This window comes from Syngnathoides biaculeatus, chromosome 3, assembly GCF_019802595.1.
Source record: "Syngnathoides biaculeatus isolate LvHL_M chromosome 3, ASM1980259v1, whole genome shotgun sequence".
NCBI classification, from domain to species: Eukaryota; Metazoa; Chordata; class Actinopteri; order Syngnathiformes; family Syngnathidae; genus Syngnathoides; species Syngnathoides biaculeatus.
The window spans coordinates 36,996,636-37,015,475 of record NC_084642.1 but is presented as its reverse complement, the minus strand read 5'-3'; the positions used below and the strand labels follow the sequence as shown (position 1 = coordinate 37,015,475).

General features: G+C 40.4%; 1 protein-coding gene across 2 annotated transcripts in view; it reads left to right on the top strand.

The window, feature by feature from the left end:
• Positions 1-550: 550 nt before the first annotated feature.
• Positions 551-18,840, top strand: part of LOC133498602 (src substrate cortactin-like) — a 39,682-nt gene continuing 21,392 nt past the window's right edge. The window contains exons 1-9 of one of the 2 annotated variants that reach the window (XM_061815661.1): positions 551-717; positions 4,106-4,202; positions 4,317-4,390; positions 4,466-4,595; positions 5,069-5,179; positions 6,573-6,627; positions 7,377-7,487; positions 7,679-7,789; positions 9,905-10,015. In XM_061815661.1, coding sequence (XP_061671645.1) covers positions 4,119-4,202; positions 4,317-4,390; positions 4,466-4,595; positions 5,069-5,179; positions 6,573-6,627; positions 7,377-7,487; positions 7,679-7,789; positions 9,905-10,015 — 787 coding nt within the window. In that variant the 5' untranslated portion in view covers positions 551-717; positions 4,106-4,118. Of the gene's footprint in view, positions 718-4,093; positions 4,203-4,316; positions 4,391-4,465; positions 4,596-5,068; positions 5,180-6,572; positions 6,628-7,376; positions 7,488-7,678; positions 7,790-9,904; positions 10,016-18,840 lie in introns of both variants that reach the window. The other variant, XM_061815660.1, reaches the window with a different exon arrangement.

Genomic DNA, 18,840 nt, shown 5'->3' with positions numbered 1-18,840 from the left:
ACAAAGCCACTATCTAGACTTCAATGAAAAAGTATTTAGTGTTTATACTGTGCACTCACTGTCAATTTTTCTTTTCTTTCACCCACTCAAAGTTGAAAGTTTCAAAGCAGCAGGAGTAAAAACGGAACAGGCGAAGTCGGGAAGACAGTGCATCACTGTAGCTTGTGCCCAACCTGGTGGAACCACTTGGTCATTACAGGACAACCTGGCGGAACCACTCGGAATTATAGGATTATAGGACCAAATGAACCCTATTATAATTTTGATAGGATTTGGGAGACTCAGTGCCAGTCTTTGGCGGGCCGGATTAAAGTGATAAACTGGACGGATTTGACCCATAGGCTGGAGTTTTGAACTTTATGGCTAGCTGTTCGGAACCAATTTTTTCTAAAGGTTGTGCTTGCGGGCTCGTAACCCTTCACCGACCTTTTTATTGACGTATTTATTTTTTAAGTGGTTCCTAATATATAATTGTTAAATGTTTGTCTTAACAAAATCGACACATCAAAGAAGCCACCAGCCAGGCACTGAAGTTGGATTCGAAGGATGGCCACGCCCATTCGCTGACGCCATCACGCCTGAAAACGGGATACTGGGAGAACAGGAAGATCCCAAAAAGGGTTCCTCTCCATCTCTGAGCAGGGTGAGAACACAATATTCTCCTCACCGGAGGCCCGACTGATTTCGTTCTGGACCGAGATCCATCTGTTTTAGACGGTGAGCCTGGGACTTTTGATTCAATTTGAAATTGTCTTGGCCTCGCCGAGTGAGCCCCGGTTCGTTCATCGCAGTTGGCATGTTAGCATTAGCAGCTACTTCAGTGGAAAACTGGAGCCGGAAACGTCGCAGACAGTCGTTCACAATTCAGTAACCTTGAATCATTAAATTATACCTAATTACATTAATAGTTGTGTTTCCATTGCTACAACCAATAACACTGACTGCATTAAATCATATCGTAATCCTGTTCGCAACTCGTCTGAGGAAACGTTGACACAACTGGAAGGTGTTCACCTTTTCCCCTCTGTACCCGTTTAACGGCACAGACAAAAAAATCGAATCTCTTTGTTGGTAGTCAAATGGCAAAACTCTTTATATTTACGTAGTTTGAGTTTACAACGAATGCTGTGTTATTTGTGCTAGGATTTCTAGTTCCAGACATCAAATTTGCACACGGCGAGCCACCTAACTTGTCAACTTCAACGGAAACAAGGGTTTTCCTTTCCATTGCTCGAATCAGACATCAACCCTCTCTCGATCACACTTTATGACCTGTGACAATTTAAGTCATTCCTAATTCCCCACTGCGGGCCGAGTCAGGTAAATGACACCTCTTCAGTTTGTAGAGAATCGCAGAAGGGTGTGGTTGTGTTGTGGGACCTAGGCATGTCATATGGGGAACACACAAAGTTGCTTCCTGGTCTGTGGTTCTCTTTTTCAGATCCCGGGAATTTCCACTTTTTTATATTTTCCAGATTGTTTCTTGTAGTGCACTGAGCTTAAGAATAAAATACGAAAATAAAAGCATCATAAATAAGAGTAGAACATTTATTAAAATAACCTCTTTGATATTTTCAGTACTAAGCATGATCATCATACATAATCATTTGATCTCCATTTTGTGTGTGTGTGTGTGTGAAGTTCTTTTCCAAGCTAAACATATACATGATACTTATATGCATGGTTTTACTTTCAAAAATTTAAAACCTTCTGAACATTCGTGATTGTAGAAGAATGGAGAAATATTTTGCATGGCAGCTGATGTATAACTTTAGTTTGGTACGGTAGTCCTTCGTCAATGTTTTGTTAGAGTGCCACTGACACGTAAAACAAATTTAGTATGTTGTTAATCCCCCCAAAACTATTCATCAAGAATGGACACTTCCATTTGTACACAGCATAACAGAATGTTACCATATAATTAATAATTATTTTTTCCCTCTCATTTCCCACCATGAAAATTCTCTCGAGGGTTTTGTGTTGAAGAATCAGGACGTGATGTTTATTTCGTAGACGCCGACAGTGGCAGGGTCGAGTGTTTATACTGATTTTAGTGACTAGAAATTAGCTGTTTTTTCTGCGTTAGTCAAAATGCCGACCTGTTAAATTGCTGTTTTTTTTTTTTTTTTTTTTTTTTTTTTGCTCGAACCCTTTGGAGGATTGATTCATTCTTCACATGTTTCCAAAAGACCTGATTCGTTATGAAAAATGGGTTGCACAGGTGCGAAGGACGAGCTTTGTGTGTTCCAAATGACAGGTAGGTGTGTATAGAGCTATTAAAAAAAATAATAGTTGGGGGACTAATTTTTCTCACAGTGTATAGCATGTGTTAGGTTTGAATTGAGAATAAATCCCCTTGGTCAAACCAGCAAAATATAACAGAGCACTTGTATTGCATTTAAGACAATTTAATCACATACAATACAACACAGAACAATAACAAAATAGAAGTACAAAGACAGTTTAGTAGCATGTAACACAAGCTAACTAGCCAAACAACGTATAGTCACAATAGTTGATCTTCCAAATAGGCGAATGTTATTTCCAGCGAATGTTCTGGGACGGCAGTGTGGTGTCCGTGTACTCATCCGAAAGCAGCAACATTTATAAAAAGCTCGGTCGACAGCCATCCTCGTCCTTATAGGAATAGAAATGCGCATCCAACAACATAATCCTTCTCTCAGAACGTAACAAAAGGTCTGTGTCATAACTACTTAAAGTTAGGGTTGCTCAAGTGTCGATGCGCGCCGGCCGCCTTTTCACCTGACGCGGAGGTGGGCCGGGAGGCTGGCTGGCCCATGCTGTCGCACCGCTGGCCTGGAGGAGAAAGGAGCCCCAAACCGTCCACCAGTGTTTGGGGACCCCTGACGTAATTACTTCTCCTGTCATGGGTCCTCCTGAGTTCGCTACCTACACAAGATTTGTAAAACGGTTAGGAAATCAAACAATTATGGGTCTGTCATTTTGAATAATTTATTGGGTTCCTTGTCCTCTTTGTCTGTCTGTCAGGGAGACTGTTGTTAGTGGAGAAGGAATCCGCATATTATCTAAGTTTGGCTCGAAACGATATGGTAAAATTGCCCCAGACGCTTCACTCACTTCTGAGATATTCTCTTCCTCAAAAAGAACTTCAGTCTCAGAAGGGGTGCCAGAAAAATCCGAAAATTGCTCACGTTCATCTGCCGTTGCATTCGGCACAGCGTGTTTTCAATGCCAGGGGCTCTAATGCACAGGTGTCAAAACTGCAGTGTAATCATATTTGGCCCGCGAGGCATTTTCAAATTAACGCCTGAATGGTTAATTTATTCATAGTTGTTTTTTTATTTTCAAATTTATTAGCCTGTGTAAGAAGCTAATTTTGACATTTATCTCAGAAGGCCGCAAACAGGAGGCATTCCATTTTTATTTAATATGCCACTATGTTTTTTATTATGATTACTACTATTGTTATTTTTAGTAGTATTATTAGCAACTCGATTTTGCACGCCTGTACTTTTAAGTTATATAAGCCTTGCTTGTTCAATATTCGTTAAGTCAAAACTTGTTTGGTTCCATATTAAAAGTTGCATTTGTTCATCCTTGGCCCGCGGCTTTGTTCAGTTTAAAATTTTGGCCCACTGTGAATTTGAGTGTGACCCCCCTGCTCGAGTGTGATGCATGCATGAGATGTCACATGATGTCACAGACAATATGGCTGCCACTGGGATGTTGAGTCATACTTTTGCAACTTTGCACTTTAATTAAACGCTCCCAGCTCACTTTGTCCGACTCGAAATTATCATTAAAGTGAATAATATAATATACAATTTTGATAACTACATATTTTAAAATTTATATTTTGGTGTCAGTGGTACTTTAAGTAAATAATTTGACTTCTAGAAGGGAAAGGTAAAACACGTAAAAATGTTGAATATAATGCGAAAAGCTTTCAACATAAATGAAACCATCATTTAAAAATGTCTGCCTGATTAAGGTCTGCATTGTTGTTCTGTTTGGCAGTCATAATAGTCATCACTTCAAAGAAATGTACTGTTATCTGCTTTTTTTTTTTTTTTGCATAATTGAATCCCATGAAGTTGTTTGTGTACTCCAGTGTATTTTACAGGGGCTCATTGAAGATGTGGAAGGCAGCAGCAGGGCAGTCAGTCAAGATGACTGTGGATGATGGAGGTGACGACTGGGAGACGGACCCTGACTTTGAGGTAGCTTGGCGCACAATCTTCAGGAGTATCTTTGCTTTTCATGCCGAGCAGAGCCATTCTCCTAGTCACAATTCTATTTTGTTAATGCAGCCTATTTTTACTTTGTAATTCTAGAATGACGTATCTGAGAAGGAGCAGCGCTGGGGTGCTAAGACAGTAGCTGGTTCTGGACATCAGGAACATATAAAGTGAGTGTGTTTTCTTTCACTATATAGGGGACAAACTACAAATGTGTCATAGCAATATTTTTCTCATTGGGATAGTATCCACAAGCTGCGTGAAACCGTGTCAACAGAGCATACAAGCTTGAAACAGCAAGAGTTGGAGAACATGCCCAAGGCCTCCCATGGATATGGAGGAAAGTTTGGAGTGCAGCAGGACCGCATGGACAAGGTGCGGGAAAACAAAACATGTTTTTGTTTTTATTGGCCCGTGGCATATGAGCCCCCACAATCTAAAATCAGTCTCTAGCAGGACATTCTAGTTTTTTTTCCCCTTTCATCTGAATCATTATTATATTTAATTGGCAACACATTGACAATTCAGTTGTATTGTTTCATACACGACGGTCTTCCTTGGCAAGCAACTTTGTAAATTCAGTTTTTTCTGGTCAGTACAGCCACTGCTACATGAATCTGATGAGTGAGCAATGCTTAGACCATTGTGGTGTATTTCTGTATGCGTGCGTGCGTGTGTGTTTTGTGATTCAGATGTCTCAACTGCTGACAATGTTTCCAGCGGTATTGCTCATTTATTCTTCCACTCTTTTATTGACTTCTTTCAATCACAGTGAACAACCCAATATAATCTTTTGCATTACTTTGTCTTTTTGTGTTCTGAAAAATATCTCTGTGTGTTTTGAACAGTCTGCCGTGGGACATGAATACCAGAGCAAGTTATCCAAGCACTGCTCCCAGACTGACAACTCTAAGGGCTTTGGAGGGAAGTTTGGCGTTCAAGCTGATCGTGTAGACCAGGTATTTCCTGTTTTACCCCATATTGATAGCTTGTGAAATCAAGATAGAGTTTTCTAGGTGTAACAGGTGGGGTTTTCTAAGCAAAACAAAGCAAAAAAAGAAATGGCTCTAAAATCCTCGACCATAAATACATTGATTGTTAAAGTACATGACCAATTTTACTGGCCACACTGGTTAGTTTATTGGTGTCATGGGAGATATGATGAGAAACAATGAAGCTATACCAAGCTTTTACTCTAATTTGAAGGTGTTTTCTCCAGACAGTATGCCGAAAAATGTTTCCCCATCATCTGACTTTGAAAATTCTTGCCACATTGTACTCTAATGAATTGACAGTATCAACCAGTCTTTGCATTTTAACAGATTGTCATTTCACGTACATCTTGCCACATAGTTAAAAGAAGTAGGAGTAGTAGCCGAGTTAATCCAAATGACACAACAACATTTGGGTCATTTCTATTAAGGGATCACTTGAACCTGGACATTTTGCATCAAACAACTGAGCCACGATTGATCAGTTGCTATAAGGTCAATTCACATTGCATTTGGCAAGGTGTCTAACATGTTTCAATTTCCTATTAATTGTATATCTTCTGAGGTGGGGTGAGGGATTTTTGTCGTGACGGCGAGTGCTGCGTCAATGTAGAGGGCGTCTGACGTATGTGCGTAGGATCATCTTATCGAGAAATGTTCTGTTTTGGGCGGACAACACGGTGACATCAGTAAGCTAGTCCAATGGGCGAGGACCTGGCGGAATGATTTCCAAGGGCTGTTTTAGCGGACTTGTAAGCGGCAAGGGTAATTGGAGTGTTCCACGATCCCAAACTTTGGGTGAATGGGAAAATGTAATGAGAAGTCACTGCAGAAGGCTTTCAGATTCCCTTTCAATGCTCCCCCATCAGCCTAAAATATACCTCGAAGCGCTCCACTCATTGGGGAAATCCTCCCGACTTCCTTCTCGGCTACTATGTCACCACTTCCAAATATGCAATGACTATATGAAAAGGCATTAAGTTAATGTATTTCCTCGTGTAGTGGCAGGGAGCTTTTATCGCAAAATTTTTGTTACACTATTCCCTAGTCTTTTTGTTTTATAGTATTTAACCACACAAAACAGCAAATGGATAGTTTATCATCTTTCTTTTTTTTACTTGTGTGTGTGGAGGGGGAAATTTGACTTTCTAAGCTTTTCTTCTCTCATTACCACTCTCAAAGTGGAATATTGTGAGAGCAACTCAGCCCATTCCATCCACTTTCGACTCATTTATACTGAACTGTGACGTGGAATAAAAAAGTTCTAAACTGGTCAAGATCTGTAATATTATGCATCTGTCATACCCTTTTTTTTTTGACCATCTACTTATCAACATTTTTCTTTTTGATCTCTTTATAGTCTGCAGTTGGCTTTGAGTATGCTGGGAAAACAGAGAAGCATGCTTCACAGAAAGGTGATGTTGCAACATGTTAACTATTTGAGTGTTAACCCCAGATTGCAGATTGCAGTTTGCAGTGTTATCTGGGGCATGCTTTCGCCTGCCTCATTTGGTTAGCGACCCGTTTCATGCCTGGTTTGACTGTTTTCAAGTTACACCGATTCTGCCACAATGATTTCTGACATGCACCTTGTGCTTAGTCAGCCAGTTTGCAGGTAGCTTGTTAGTTTTTTCTTTGTTCTGAATGCCATATCAGGACCGCACCGACTGCCGGAGACAAATTCCTTGTGTTGTTACATACTTTGCTATTAAAGCTGATTCTGAGATCATGAATAACGTTATGATGTTACAAGCATTTTTGGTTTACCAAACAGTAGTAGTTTAAAAGCATATTACCCTCAATTTCAGATTCCAAAACTTGTTCATAAATTTAATGTGTAATTTGAAATAATAATTTATGGTTTCTCAGTCATAACGGCCCCCTGAAGGAAACCGTAACTACAATGTGGCCCGTGAAACCTGCATTACAACCTTTGAGCAGTCTGTGATGGGCCCAATGTCCATCAGCATACCTAGTCAGTTTGCTTCTATATGAATTGTTTGTGAAGGAGAGTGAATAGATGAGGATCTAATATGATCCCTACAACAATCACACAACACAAAACATTAAAATTTGCATACTTTAAATCGACAATTGTTTTCATGTAGGTTGTGATATTTGACCGCTGCTGGTCTTCTATTCCCCCCCCCCTCCTGCCATGTAGACTATAACACAGGGTTTGGCGGGAAATATGGCGTCCAGGCGGATCGTGTTGACCGGAGTGCAGTGGGCTTTGATTACCAGGGCAAAACCGAGAAACATGATTCCCAGAAAGGTTTGCTGTCTTCAATTCAAACCTTTGCATTAAGCCACTCAGAAGTATACAAACACACAGGGCCTTCCTCATCAATAGAGCTTCATATAAATTCAGGCCATCAGTGTTTCAAAGTCCTATTTGTTCTTTTTTTCTCTCCCTCTCCTCTTCTTTGGAATCCCTCCTACTCCATTTGCTATGGCCATTGGCAGATTACACGAAGGGTTTTGGCGGGAAGTTTGGCGTGGAGACTGACAAAGTGGACAAGAGTGCTGTGGGCTTTGAGTACCAGGGCAAAACCGAAAAGCACGAGTCTCAGAAAGGTTGGTTATATGGCACAAATCTTAAGTGTCTTAATCTCATGATACAAGGTTCCTCCCATACTATCTCCATACAAAGATGTGAATAATTTTAGGTGCGTCCTGTTTTTTAAACGTTTCTAAAAGAGCTTGACAAGTCAAGCTTACGAGTGTAGAGATGTCTGTGTTTTTTTTCCCACTAGAATTCATAATTCTAGTCAAATCAGATCACTAACAAATTACATTGCTGCGAAAAAGTATTTGCCCCTGATGATTCTTTTTTTTAGCAAATCTATTACACAGGTTTCAAATCCATCCATCAACTTTCTAATCCCCTTATCCTCACAAGGTTCGAGGGAGTGCTGGAGCGAGCTATCTTTGGGCAGGAGTACATCCTGAACTGGTTGCCAGCCGATCGCAGGGCACATAGAGACAGACAATGGTTGGACACAAAATTACACCCAGTGGCAATATAGAGAGAGAGATTTGTGGTTAGTGATAGTGACTTAGTGATTTAACAAGGGGAGGCAATTACCTTTTCAAAGGGGGTCAGAAAGGTTTGGATTTTTTGTGCCTAAATATATGGAATTGTCATTTCAAAACTGCATTTTGAATTTCCCTGGGTTCTCTCTGAGTTGCATTACAATTCATTTGAGGATTTGAAACCTGTGTATGAGATAGATATGAAAAAAAAAACAATCAGGAGTGGGGCAAATGCTTTTTCACGGCACTTGGACAATGGTGCCATTCAGAGTGCCTGCGACCCTGAATTCCAGATACATTGACCATATATTGACTCTAGCTCATTTGACACTTCTCAAATGTTAAATCAATGCTCGTGGTTAACCCTAACCCTAATGTTTTCGGTAAAAGGTGCAATTTTGAACAGTTCCTTGAATTTCAAAATATACCAAAGTAATGTATATCCTTAGAATAGTTAAAAAAAGCTAGATCGCAATGAAAGTAGACTGCTGGTGTACATGTTTTTAAAAACCTAATTGAACCAGATATCCATGGAGATGTTTTATTGGTGTTTTATGGTAAATTGATCTATAAATCGGTTTGAAATGTACAGTGCTTATTTGCTTGACCGAAGTCCGAACACACCCTTTGAAAATTGTGCTTTTTACCAGTTTCCAAGAGAGCCCAAGAACAATTTTCCTTTGGTCGATTAGAACATAAGTGGGTGAAGTTTTCTGAATTAACATTTTGTAAACATCAAAGACTTTCAATGGCGTGTACTAATTTTTTAAACACTGTAACATTAACTTAAAATTTTCTGTGCACCATCATTTAACCTCATTTTCAGTCAATGGGGGACATTTGTGGGAATATTTTGCAGTGGAGCAAATGAGAAATAAAGAAAAATAAAATATAAATAAGAATAAAATAGAGAAAATGTAGATTGTCAAAGAAAATGCAAGGATTACTAATGCATCTGTTTGTGTCTACGACTCTATGCACCATGAAAGGAAACAAGATGGTATTACACAGAACACTGACTGTTCAGCATACTAATTGTATGCCTTTTTTTCCAAAAATCATTGTGTGAAATTATTATTATTTTACTATTATAGTATTTATATTCCTTGTTTTGTCCACAGTATTAGGAACACCATTACTAATGTGTTTTGAATACCCACGAACTCTGACTGATTAAAAACTGTGGTCTTTCCAGATTTGTCAGGACTCTAAGAGTACAGCAGATAAATTCCTGTAGCTGCTTGCTTGTCTGACAGCCTTCAAAATGTCTTACTTTTATTGCTTGCTTTGGCAGCTGTGGTCTAAACCACAGCCGGCCAACCCGTGGCTCTTTGCTTCTTTCATGTCGCTCTCATGAAGGCACGAAAGCATATCAAAGTTCTGTTTTTTTTTGCAAGTGCGATTTGCTTGCGTTTATTACGGTATTTGCTTTTGGTTTGCTTGAGTTTATTGCGGTTGTATCTCTCTCTCTCTCTCGTACTATAAATACAATTTTGATTTACAATATTCCCTTGCTATGTCACGGTTCATATAATGTGAATTCAGTGCAATTAAGATTAAACCAAAAAAAGTCATACTGTGCCCATGTCACCACAAAGTGGGGTTTAGAGTGCATAGTGTAAAAGCTTATTATTGTAATTCAATGTTTTTCTACAGACTATGTCAAAGGTTTTGGAGGCAAATTTGGTGTACAGACAGACCGGCAGGATAAATCTGCTCTAGGATGGGACCACCAGGAGAAACTACAGCTCCATGAGTCCCAGAAAGGTACAGTATTTGTCTGGTTAGGATGTACTTTGAATTTGTTGATGGCCACTTTTGAAAATTGTCTCCAGCATCTCCATGCGCATTTACGCAGTGGTAATGTTGATGGATGATGAATTGATCAAAATGAAATTGCCTTCATCTTATTCTTAGGTAATTAAATGTTTATAAGTTGAATAAAAACCTCAAATTCTGTAGAATGATAAATTGAAAGAAAAGATGTCTTACACATTCCACTGATTTGGAAATGTCCTGTTTTATTGGGAACATGTGCAATTTCGATTTGGTGAAAAGTTGTCCAAAACATTTTTTGCTCAAGGTAATCTTTGGCAACAGTTGAAATTTCATTTTAATGGAAGTGGTGTGTCTTTAGTAGGATCTCATTTTGGCTGGATGATTTAATCTGCCCACGATTAGCCCTTTTCAAATTGGCAAATCCTTCATTTTTAAATTTTTGTTTTAAACTCATTGCAACATAATGACATTAAAACACAAAAAGTTTTCATTGTTAGTGTTTAACTACATATACATTTTATTAATTTCTCAGTTCATAAATTATTTAGCAGAATTTAATTGCGCCATATCAGAATTATTGGGCTAAAATAAAAATCCCTATGGTCATGCACTAGTCATTAGCATGAAACATATTCAAGTAACTATTTTCAGATATGTTATAAATACATGACATATAGCATTCCTCACAGACCTGGAGTGTTACAGTAGACTAAAGCGTTAAAACAAAATAAATAAAATATAAATAAATTTGTCTAAAATATGCATTTTGTGTCTTGTTCGATAGAGAATATAAACAATATAGTCAATCGAGCTAATTTATCTAGAGCTGCAATGGTGAGGCCATTACTGTGCTTAATTTCTGGTCTACAGTCAATGGTGGTGGTGCCAGGGGTGGGCTGATAATAATGGGGGCAAAGCAGAGAGTCTGCTAGTTTTGCTGAAGACTATGCAGTCTCCTTACTGTGTGTGTTTCTTTCGGCTTGTCCCTTTCGGGATCGCCACAGCGTGTCATCTCAGATGAACGCATATATATGTTTGGCACAATTTTTACACCGGATGCCCTTCCTGACGCAACCCTTCTCAGGGAGTGGAGGCCCCAGTGGGATACGAACCCACAACCCCTGGTTTACCAAACCAGTGCTCTAACCACTGAGCTACGGAAGCTATGAAGTCTCCTCACTGATTGCAGTAATTTGAAGAGGCAGTGGGATAGGTGTGTGGGGTCTTCAAGGATGTTTTTTTCCCTTTAGTTTTTTTTTTTCTTCCCCTCATCAAATAAAGTACTTCAAGTATAACAATTTGCCAGATCCAAAAATAAATTCAGTCGTTTCCTGGAAAAAATAAATAAATCCAAAAGTCCAATAGTTCCCCAGCAAGCTTTTAAATGTCGTCCTCTTCTTCTGATGTGGCTTCTCCTTTGCTCGTGATGTGTCTTTGAAAGGATGATTACTTCATCAATATGCGAGTTAAACCTAAAGAGGAACAAACAAAGTGAAACCTTAGCTTGGATTTAGCATAAAGCCGATTTTAACAAATTCATTGCTGATGCATTGTTTTCACTTTGTTTGGTTGAAAACTCAAGGGGCCTGTCAATGGCCACACAATATTGACAACATATAACAGGGTTCCTACTCACTCTGACCAAAAAAATTTAAGGGCTTTTTAGGGGCATTCTTAGGGGCTGACAAGAAAAATATAGGGCTGACAAGAAAAATAAAGGGCTGACAAGAAAAAATTTAGGGCTGACAAGAAAAAATTTAGGGCTGACAAGAAAAAATTTAGGGCTGACAAGAAAACTTTAGGGCTGACACGGAAAAATTTAGGGCCGACACAAAAAATTTAGGGCCATCGTGGGAAATCAAGAGTAAGGAAAAAAGACTCACCCAATGGTGCCATCAACCGTTCTTGGTTCATCAAATGTTCCAGTACCTCAGTAACTGTGACAGTGATCACCTGTCGCCCCTTGTAGTAGTTCTCATTGATGTGACCATTGTCAATGTCATAACAGTCTACAGAAAAACTGATTCTAACTACAATTGCAACTATATACACAAATGTCTTCTACTGATGTCTGTCTCAGCACCCCTACTCTAGCTCTTTGAGCCTACTCAGTGCCTCCTCTATTTGTTGCTGCAGAGGTGCCAAATTGGCTCTCTTGTCCTTTGCTCTGCCTCTGAGTGCATTGGCCTCGGTGATAAACCTCAGCTTCCTCTTTTCTTCTGCCTCCTCACACAGCCTGTCAGCCTTCACAATAAGTGTAGATATGTCAGTCTCTATTCTGGCTTTTTTGGCTTTGAGGCAGGAGAGATGAAAAGTGGGCAGCGATGCCAAATGTAGCCAGGTACGAAGTCTTCTTTTCCCCACAGTGGTAGTTTTAGCAATGTCACTGTCTGGGAACATGACTGCAAACACTTTCAAATTATTTTCACAAGATTTGTAACTGTAATGGCTGCAGATCACTTTTAATGTCCACACGATCTCTGCCTTTAACGAGTCCGTCTTCGTGTATTGAACTACGTTCATAAAGTCTGACTTCTGGCTGGTTGAAGTCGATGCCTGGACAACGGTAGGTGCGCATGCACAGCTAGTACCACTGCCTGAAGTTGATGCTTCACTATCTTGAGATTTTAGAAAGAGATTGATAGCAACGGAAGATGAGAGAGTCTTCGCTAAATTAGCGTGTCTCCTGTTTTTCCGGTGCGACTCCAGCGGTTTGACGCCCATCTTTTCAAGCTGGTTACTCTGCTTGCACAGATCGCAGTAAAACATGTGCCGATCTTTTGGATCTCGACGAACCCAGCTCCCAAACTTCTTACTTTCAACCCAAGCTTCTTGAAAAATGCACTTCCCCGTGATACCAGTTGGATCGATGAAAGAACTACGCTACGTCGTAACGAAGACGAAGTGAAATGCCTACTCACGGAAACAAACAATGGGATATCGACAAGATAGCGACTAGTTGTCAACACGGTGACTTCCGTTGACAATTTCCGGCTGTTTGGACGCCAGACAGATCGCTATTTTTTTAAAAATAAAAGCTCTTTTTTTTAAAAATAAAAGCTCTTTTTTTTTTTTTTTAAGGGAGAATTTTGGCGGTTTGATTTTTTGTTTTTTTTTTAATTTCAGGCCTTTTAGGGGCTTGACCGATTTTCGTGGATTTTTAAGGACTTTTAGGAGCCCTAAATGCACCTTCGAAAATTTAGGTTTTTTTAGGGACTTTTAGGGCCGCGTGCGAACCGTGTGTAGACTCCAACGCACATTTGAGATCAGATGTTCATCAACTTTTAATCACTTAAGACTGATGTCTTGAGAAGTCTCCTCTTGCATATTTCTGTTGTATTTGTCCATACTGTATTTGTGTGTGTTATTTTACAGACCATGAGCGTGTGTTTGGAGGGGAGTATGGTGTAGAGCTGGAGAGGCAGGATCAGAGTGCCCTGGGTTATGAGTACAAGGAGAACCTGGGAAAGCACAGGTCATAGAAAGGGACAAATAATTCCCTGAACACCTTCACTTCCTTATTCCCATTTCAGAACCCCCAACCTGGTTCTTGTCTTGCTTTCCCTTAACAAAATACGTACCATCAGCTTTGTAGCAGTCCCCCCCTACCACACCCATCTGAGAGGTTTTTTTTTTCTGTTCCTATTCAGTTAGATGGCCATGACTTATTTCATGAAACACTGGCTTGCTTCCTTCACATGAACCTGACCATCCCTGACCTGCGCTCCATTCTCTTTACACAATATGAACTTTGCACCACTAATACACATACAATGCCATGAAAAGTATTCCACCTCCTCTCAAATTCAAATATTTTTGGTTTCCCCAATTTCAGACAAATATAACCCAAGTGAACATAAATCTGTTTTTAAATTATTTAATTTATCGAAGAAAAAATATTCTATGGTGGACCCTGTGTGGAAAAAGTTTGTCAAATTGTGAACTGATTATGATTAATCACAATTTATGGTAATTCAATGATCACAACCCAGCCTGATTACCTCCTGACCTATACAATGAAGGTTCAATATATAAAGTTAAAGCCAGAAGTTTTCACAAACATGGCAAAAATAATTTACAATTCATTTTTTTTCACTGAAGTCAGACTAAATGTCAGTCGGCATCACCAAAATTTTTATTTTGTTCATGCCAGAATGAATCGCAAAGTAAATTTATTTGTAACCTGCATTACATACACAAGGTAGCTCAACATGCTTTACATGTTTGAACGCATTCAAATACACAAACGTTTGAAAATTTACAATTTAAACAACTTTTAGTGCAAGAAATTTCACTGAAAAGTGCACCTACTCTAAAACGCACGAGAGATAAAATCGGTTTTTAATCTAGATTTGAACTCACACTTGGGGCTGACGTCACCTCTGTTGGCAACTTATTCAATTTTTTGCAACATAATCAGCAAATGCTGCTTCACCATGTTTGCTTTGGACTCTGCACTCTATTATGAGACCTGAGTCGGTCGCTCTCACAGCCCTACTGGGTTTGTATTTCATTAGCATTTTAGAATCAGCTTTAATGGCCAAGTATGTAACAACACACAAGGAATTTGTCTCCGGCAGTTGGTGCCACCCTGGTGCGACATTCACAAACAAAAAACAAACAAACTAACATGAACAAGAGACGTTCAGTTAATAGGAACTATTCCTTACAAGAAGTGCGAGATGCAGTCTTCTTCATTTAGAGCAATTAAGAATGTGTCAATGCCCCACATTATATTGAGCTTGTACAGAGTGCCCTTCCCCGTTCGGGGTTCCCTTTATAGACCAGTGCAATAACAATTGTGCAAAGGGAGCAGTTTAAAGTTACGAATTGTGCGACAGTCGACAGCAAGGTTGCCCAGATTTTACCCCCCAAGCAGTCAGCCTCTTGCAATCTACCGGGGAAGAGACCGTAAATAGGAGGCAAGCTTGCTAGAACGCGCCTTTATGTGGGTGTGATTGATGTATTGGCCACACCTGAGTCAAGCGACGAGATGGATGATGATCAGATGTCTTTTTTTGGGGGGGAGGAGACACACACGCCGTCACACATTCAACCAAAACTGCCTCGCGATCGACACATTGAGCAACCCTGATCTACAGTATATATTACTAATATTGATTTGACCAGCAGTGTGGCTGTGTGTCTCAACAACGGCACAAGGCAGAAAGTAGTAGGTTTGCCGATCAAGAATTTAATGACTTGATTGCCAGAGGGAAAAAGCTGTTTGAATCCCTGCTAGTTTTGACCTGCATTGATCGGTAGCGCTTGCCCAATGGAAGGAGCTGGAAGAGCTGGTGGCCGTGATGTGGAGGGTCCGAAAGGCTCTGGACCTAGTTCGAGTGGTGTGCTAGTCAACAAGGATGGATAGGGTTGGGCCAACAATCTGTTCAGCGGTTTTGATTGTCCGTTTCAGTCGGAGTTTGTCCTTTTTTGTGGCAGCCCCAAACCAGACTGTGATAGAGATACATAGTACTGATTGGATGACCGCTGTGTAGAACTGTCTCAACAGCTGTTGTGACAGGCCGTGCTTCATCAGAAGCTGCAAGAAGTACATGCTTTTCTGGGCTTTTGTGAGGATGGAGTTGTTCATCTCCCACCTCAGGTCCTGTGAGACTGTAATTCCCAAGAACCTGAAGGTCTTGATGGTTGACATGAGATAGTTGGGGAAGCTGTGGTGAAGGATGCCTCCTGAGGTCCACAATCATCTCCACAGTCCTTACTGTTAATGCCAGGTTGTTGGCCACACCAAAGCTCCAGTCTTGCTACTTTCTGTCTATACGCAGACTCGTCACTGTCTTTGAGACGGATGACTGTGGTGTCATAAGCGTATTTCAGGAGTTTGACACTTGGGCGCCTCGAGGTGCAGTTGTTTATGGAGAGCGAGAAGAGCAAGACGTGAGAGGACACGAGCTCGGGGTGCCTCGGTGCTGATGGTGCGCGTGGATGAAGTGGTGTCCCCCAGGCTCACCTCCTGTGTCCTGCCTGTCAGGAAGTTGTAGATCTACTGGAAAATGACAGGCAAGACGCTGAGCTGGCAAATTTTGGATGGATAGGAGTGCAAGGAAGATGGTGTCAAACTAGAGTTGAGCTAACTCCGACCCATTGGTCTTTTTTTAATGCGGCCCGGTTAGGTTTGGTCTCATTCCATTTTCACTTGTAATGACAGTCATTTCAACACTTCTTACACTGGTCAGATCATAACCCATTTACAACAATGTTAAAGAAAAGAAACATGAACAGTGAGTGCCGGGTGTTTAAGAAAGAATGGACGCCGAAATACTTTTTACTAAAGTCCGGTCCAAGGCTGTATGTCTTTGTCAAGAAACTTTTGCGGTTTTAAAAGAATACAACATCAACTGTCACTTTTCTACTAAGCATGCCAATTACGCAAGCAACCTTTCCACACAAGAACGTATGGCTACCGCTGACAGGTTGGTAGCTAGCTTGCAGGCTCAGCAAAATACCTTTTTGTTTGAGCATCTTCGAGCACAAAGACAAGTTATTTACTGGCATGCAAACTAGCAATAGCCAGCAAGCCTTTCTCCGAAAGGGAGTTTTTTAACGTGCCCCTGTCATGAAATGCATGATTTTTAGGATGTTTTTAATGAGAAAAAAAAGGCAGCCGGAATGGACCCATCCATTTATTCACCACACATGATTTTAACGTCTCAGGCTTTTTGTCACTTCCGCCACAAAAATCCTCTTGAGGGATTTGTTTTCAAGAAGAAGCAAGAAGTGATGTTAGTAGCAGACGCCCACTCAAGGGGTCTCATATGTTTCTACTAGTTTTACTTGCTGAAAGGTAGCTCTTTGTTCCTTTGTGTTAGCCAAAATGCTGGCTTGTTGTATTGCTGGATATTGTTCGAACACTCGGGAGGATGGATTCATTATTCATGCTTTTCAAAAAGACCCGGTTCGTCATGAAAAATGGATTACAGGGGTGCAAAGGACGAGCTTTGTGGGTTCCAAATGACAAGTAGGTGTAAATACAGCTACCAAAAAAAATATGCATATACAGTTTGGGGGATGGGAGAACGTAACCCGCTCAGAATATAACAAAAGATCCGCGCACGTAAATCAGGGGTGCTAAATGTGTCAATCTACCCGTCGCCGCCGAGCACGGCTTTGAACGAGGGGGACGGCTTCCACCGCGGACGAGGCACAGCTTTGGCCAGGCTGGCTCATACATGCTGTCTGGGAGTCTGTTGTTAGTTAGAAGTGATCTGCATATCATCTAAATATGGCTCAAAACGATAGGGTAATATCGCCCCAGTCACTTCACTCGATTGTGAGATGTTCTCTTCTTTGAAAAGACCGTCCGTGTCCCATAGTAGTTGGGCGGCAGGCTGGCTCATACATACTGTCTGGGAGTCTGTTGTTAGAAGTGATCTGCATATTATCTAAATATTGCTCAAAATGATAGGGTCTTATTGCCCCGGTTACTTCACTCGATTGTGAAATTTTCTCTTCTTTGAAAAGAGCTTCTTTGGTCCGTAGTAGGTGGCACAGTGTGTTTTCAATTGCGAATGTCCCGGTGTGACGTAATAAACAGATGTTGCGGGCAACATGGTTACTACTTCGATGTCAAATGAAATTTCCGCAATTTTGCACAAGGATGACACGCTCTCCGCTCATATTTCTTTTTTCCTATGGACATTGAAGTGAATAATGTTAGATGTATTTTTAATTACAATATCTATTTTAGAATGTTTATGGGCATGACACTTGACCTTTAAAGAATACATGTTGGAGACAGGAAGCATTTTATGTCCTGAGAGCAAGAACAAATTTGGAAAAAATTAGCTTATCATGAAAGTCAGTGACTTGCCGTATTGAAGTCATTGATGAACACTTAATTGGAAAGTTAAAGGAATGTTCCGCTCATTCACTGAAAAATGAAAAGCCTTTATCCGATAGGTCATATACTGTACCTTAAAAGTTTGAGGTTAATCCGATATCATTTAATGGTGTTTTCAGAAGATTTTTTTTATCGGCAATTATGAATTTTCATGCAAGTCACATGACCTACTTGCGCAGATTTGACGTATTCTATATGTAAACAAAAAAATCATGGGTGGTTTGTAGTGTCATCACATGCATTACCGCCACCATCAGACATATGAAAATGCCGTACTATATCATGAAATTTTGCCATAATTCGGATAGAAATAATCCAAGGAATGTTCAGTGGCATATTCTGCCCTTGTAAAAGGAAACATTTAAGGACCCAGTGGCTAGCAAAGTGTGGTCGCCCTGAGCCGTACAACAAACAGGCCAGGCTATGCAGTGAACATTTTTTGCAGTTACGTGTAAATTTAGACTAAAGTCCCCTTTGCTCAAACCAGCAAAATGTGACAAGGCAGTGACAAGGTATAAGACAATTTAATCACACACACAACCATCCAACACAAGTACGATAAAATAACGAACACAAAATAGAAGTTCAATGACGGAGTAGTCGAGCCAAAACAGTTGAACGAATGTTCCCAAAGAGGTTAATGTTCTTTCCAGCGAATATTCAAAGTTAGTGACTGTTCCAGAAATGGCCAAATGTCCAAAGACAAAAGGCAGTAGGTGTCCGGTGCGGTGTGAAGAAGTCCCGTTAACGGTCTTTCTCATCCTTATATGGGCACACCTCGGAACGTTCCAGAATTCCGCATCACAAAGGATCCGGGTCATCACAACTTAAAAGTATGATAGGAAACCGCATCACAAAGATCCCCATCCAGAAATCGATAGGATGGATGAATGGTGTGTCGTGCGTGTCTTCCTCAGAGTAGTCAGACTCCAAGTCATTCCCATCAGAAGAT